The 5,055-nt window shown below is 46.5% G+C and overlaps 1 protein-coding gene across 1 annotated transcript; it reads left to right on the forward strand.

Moving 5' to 3' along the window:
- Positions 1 to 636: 636 nt before the first annotated feature.
- LOC141620636 (uncharacterized) lies at positions 637 to 1,185 on the forward strand. The gene has a single exon (XM_074437456.1). The coding sequence runs from the start codon at positions 637 to 639 to the stop codon at positions 1,183 to 1,185; it is 549 nt and encodes a 182-aa protein (XP_074293557.1).
- Positions 1,186 to 5,055: the final 3,870 nt, after the last annotated feature.

Here is a 5,055-nt window from a genome sequence, read left to right on the forward strand (position 1 = left end):
AAGCCTCGGTTTCAGCCACTAGTGGAGGATTTTTTCGGCAGATTCCACCAGAACTAGTCACCAGATTGGATCTTGAAGGAGTTCCACCCAGAGGAGCCATCGAGCCTAGTGGAGTAGGGTTCCTGTCATTTGACCGACCATCCAGCCTGCAACAGACTCCAGGTTGTACTTTGTCTAATAGCTTACCAGGGACTAACTTGCAATCTCTTGCAGGAACACCCGTCCAGCAGGCGACATGATGGAATCTAGGATCCATCACTAACATGATGAATCCAGCAAGCGGTCATTTCTCTGGAGGAACCTGGCTAGGAGAAACCTCATCTCAACAGGCATCAGAATGGCAACCAGGAACCATTATTCACACCACACCTTTGGCGAGTCAACCAGGCAGTCAGTTCCCAGGAAGAACCTGGTTCGGAGGTACACCTGTTGGCTCTTTTCCGCCTGCCCCTAACCCTTTTGGAGGAACATGTAGCTTACTGAAGCAGCAGTACCAAGAGTTAAGGGACCTGATGTACAGGATTCCAGGCGTAGCACGACCCCTGGAGAAGGCAACACGCAATAGCTACGCAGACTCCCCTTTTTATGGATGACATAGCCCTCGTTGGTGTCCCCAAAGGATGCGTACCACCAACCATGACGCTCTACGACGGGACCACGGATCCTCTCAATCACATTAACCATTACAAGAAGAAGATGATGGTGATAACCGCAACAGGATCCCTAAAGGAAGCTTGTATGTGCAAGGGGTTTGGGTCCACGTTGTCTAGAGCAGCCTTGCAGTGGTTCGTCAGCCTGCCCAATAAGAGCATAGCCTGTTTCGCCGACTTAGTCAACACCTTCCACCAGCAGTTCGCTAGTAGCCGCAAACCAGAAAAACAAACCAGTGACCTGTATCAGATAGTACAAGGATTCGAGGAGTCTACCCGAGATTTTATGAACAGGTTCAACAGGGAGAAGGTGGAAATTCCTCGGTGCGACATAGCCACAGCTATAGAAGCCTTGCGCCAAGGGCTACACCAGGACTCAGACTTATGTAAAGACCTAACCAAGTATCCATGCACTACCTTCGAGGAAGTACAAATGAAAGCAATTGCGGTTATGAGGCTGGAAGAAGACTCAGGGGCCAGGAGGGCTATCTATGGTGCTGACCATACATCTAGAAAGGCTCTTGTGGCAAACTAGAGTCGGGAGAACCATTGTTCCAATATCTACCAGTAACTGAGGTGGAAATCAGTGCAGTAGTGGTACGACAACAGGAAGAAGCACCTGAAGGGGACCTGATTGTCCAAGCTTGAAGAGTCCCTGAAAGTCAAGCACCTGAAACCATCCGAAACCAGACAGATCCCCGGTTGCGGACCTGATTGTCCAAGAAGGAGCAAGACTCAGTCAGAGACATCTCATTCGAAGGCAACACACAATCACTAAGCAACGACATCTTTTTTCTTCTATATCATTCTCATCAAACACCATTGTAGCTTCCTTACTTGCTAAAATATTCCGATTATAGTGTTAATATTGGCGGGATTCCGACTCCCCTCGCGGTTGTTCCCTCACCGGGTTTTCCGTGTCACCAAAAACTCCATGCGTCGATCTTTCTTTTGTTGTCTTTTACTTTAGTTTACACCGTGGTTCCTTGACTCGTTCGTAGTTATAGACAATCACTTTGACTCACCAATCTAAATAACTAACCGGTAAATATTTTACCAAAACAGTCACTTGATGATTTCTCTGACTTTTTCATGCTGGCTCACATTGACAAATATTGTCCTAGTCATGAAGCTTACCGTTGTCAGTATACAATATACAATAGCAAAAAAATAAAACGGAAGAAATAGGAGTTTGGGTGGAAAAATTCGTGACAGTTGCAAACTTACAACAATAGAAAAGTGTTAGCGCTACATAAAAGAGTACAAGTAAATTCTAAAGAAACTTACAGTTATTTGCGTTGTTGAGTTACTGCAATTCAGATTCTATCTCTTTCTCGATTCGGGACAAAGGAAACCGTATTAGATAGAGCCTTATTTGCCACTTCCTATTGAAGGAAAAATTGAAAGGTGAGAATGGGAAACACAGAGAGAATACAATATAACTTACTAGTGTGTGTGTGTGAAGTCCACCTTATTTTGCTTTTGAAATCCTATTTTCCTTTTTGATCAATTGTTATTGGTGATTCAATGATATAAAGAGAGTTAACAACATACATCATCTGTTAAGTAAAAAATCACGATATGAATTGCAAACCCGTTTTTTTTTTTTTTTTTTGGAAAGAGAGAGCATTAAATTAAAGGTAACCACAAAGAGCAAAGTTTACAGAAGTCTAAGGGGGAGGGTCGGGTGACAAAGTATTACAAGCATAAACTAAATCCGACGAATATAAAGCAAGTACAAAAGACGGAACATGGTCCCAAATAAAGTGGCCATCATTGGTAGAGTCCTGGATGGAGTACTTGGAGATGGCGTTGACCACACGGTTGGTAGACCGCTTCTCAAAAATAATCTTCAAGAAAGGATAGGCTTGCAATCGTACCCTACACTCCAAAATAATGTTAGCAAAGGGGCCACAAGCAGGAGAGTTTCCCACAATGGCGTTCACAGCAAGAGCAAAATCAGAGCTTATGATGACACTTCCAGGGGTACTAACTGCAAAAAGGAGACCTTCCCTAATAGCAATCCAAACACCTAAATGGGAGCGGGTGACACAAGCAAGACTAGTTAGGGAGGAGGAGGTATGAAAGGCCGCATCGACATTGATCTTAGACTAATTACATGGGGGAGGGGCCCAACAATTTGGGTAGAGGGTAGTGTCAGCGGAAGCGGAGGAGGTGGGCTGGTGGGACAAAGTGTTACAAAGAGAACGGGGTTGCAGTGGCTCTTGGCAGAGCTCCACTGGCAGGCTCAGGACGAAGAGGTAGAGATCCAATGGTGGTCGGTACGGGTGTTAGTGCCAGAGAGGACAAAGTCATTGCGGCGGAGCCAAAGTCGCCAAGCAAGGAAGTAGAAGAGAGTAGTCCAAGTCTTATTGTGGGAAGTACAGTTTTGGTGTAACCAAGGTTGCAGGGGTAAGGAAAAAAAGGAGGAGGGAAGATCAAAACTGTCCCATACACGGGAGGCATGGGGGCAGTCACGAAGGATGTGTAGTGAAGATTAAATAGTGGAGGGGCTGGAGCAAGCAGTGCAGTGGGCGTAGGGGAGAATAGATCTCTTGTGGAGGGTGAGATTGTGGGGGAGTCTATCCCACCAAGTGAGCCAGATGAAAATTTTTATACGGGGTTGAGAGGGGATATCCCAAAGCCAACACAAATTGTCAAGGGGGGGGGGGGGGGGGGGCCATGGTTCACGATGAGGGCATCGTAGGATAACCCAATAGAGAATTTATTTTTAGAGGAGAGAGATGGGGAGAGAAGGTCAGGGAGAGGGGCAGACGGAAGGGGAATAGAGAGGATGGCGGCGGAGAGGGAGAGGGGCAAGTCGAACTCAAGGCACTCGAGGTGCCACAAGCCATTGTTGATTAACTTGCTAAGTCTGTCACACTCAGAATATTGGGAGAGGGGGCCATGAATACAAGCTCTTAAGGGTCCGACTTAGGACCAAGGGTCATTCCAAAGGCTAATATTGGATTCGTCACCAATGGCCCAGATAAGGGTGGGTTGGAGGGCAGACCACCCAATGCCAATGGCTTTCCAAATTTGACTCCCTCGGCTGAAGGACGGGGTACAGGGGTTAGAACGGAGATACTTGCTACGAATTGCTTTGGACGCAAGGCTGTTTTTGAGGCAAAAAACTTTCCAGGCCAGTTTGGTAGAATAGGCATTGTTGAGATGGGAGGGTTTTCTAATTCCCAGGGCCCCATGGGCTTGAGATCTAGTAACTAAATCCCAGCTGGTGAGGTGGAGTTTGTGGGAGGAGGAGCTTGACCAGAGGAAGATTTGACTAATTTTGTCAATAGTAGAGGTGATGGATGAGGGGAGCTGAAGGCATTACATAAGGTGAGAGGGAATGGCGTTAAGAGTGGACTTGATGAGGCATAGTCTTGTCGGGCGAGAGAGAAACTTGGTTTTCCAGTTGGCGAGTTTAGAGTGAAATTTGTTTATGATTGGTTGAAGGTCAGCTTTGTTGGGCCTCCTAGGGAGCAAGGGAAACCCAACGTAGGTTCCTAGATTGGAGGTTTTCTTAATGCTAAGGGAAGTTTAGAAGAGGGAGATGTGGTTGGGGGAGGTTCTCTTAGAGAAAAAAAGTTGGCTTTTAAGGGTGTTGATTTTTTGCCCCGACGCAAGACAGAAGTTGTGGAGTACATCCTGGAGGACAAAAAGGTTCTTCTCAGTGGCTCTACCAAAAAGGAGAACGTCATCGGCAAAAAGGAGGTGGGAAAAGGAGGCTTCCCCACGACCAAGGGGAAAAGGGGACCAATGTGACTCGGTGCAAGCAAGATGGATGGACTTAGACAAGGCTTCCATACACAGGGTGAAAAGGTAAGGAGAAAGAGGGTCACCCTGGCGAACCCCTCTAGAAGGTCGGAAGGGAGAGGTAGGTGTCGTAACACCCCCTCATACCAAGGTACCTTACCAAGGACTACCCTATCATGAAAGGCTGTTACCATCTCGGTTGCCCGAGGTAAGTATATATCAAAAGCAATAGTCCAAACACATTTATTAAGGTACGAAAGTTATAAAAGTTACATCGTCTTAAAAATCCAACAAAAGTAATAACCAAATGCTAGAAACTACAAAACAACAGCTAAGACTCTTGACAGTGATAATTAATCCAACATGGTGACTCTCCCATGACTGCCCCAAGCTCAACAAGCGCATCACCTGTCACAATATGCTCACCATCCCCGAATGGATCACCACAGATTTTATAAAACAACAACGGGGTCAGTTACTGCATAATTAAAATAAGACAAGTGTTTAAAGTAACAAGCTGATCATCCTCCGTCCCCGGTCTCCCGATCTCATACAGTAACCGACTACACACCGAGGTGTGTAGCCCTGCCAGACTACCCATCGCAACAGGTAGCCCATGCCGCCAGTGGGGGTACGCAGCCAATCCCCA

The sequence above is a fragment of the Silene latifolia genome, chromosome X (assembly GCF_048544455.1).
Source record: "Silene latifolia isolate original U9 population chromosome X, ASM4854445v1, whole genome shotgun sequence".
Classification (NCBI taxonomy): Eukaryota; Viridiplantae; Streptophyta; class Magnoliopsida; order Caryophyllales; family Caryophyllaceae; genus Silene; species Silene latifolia.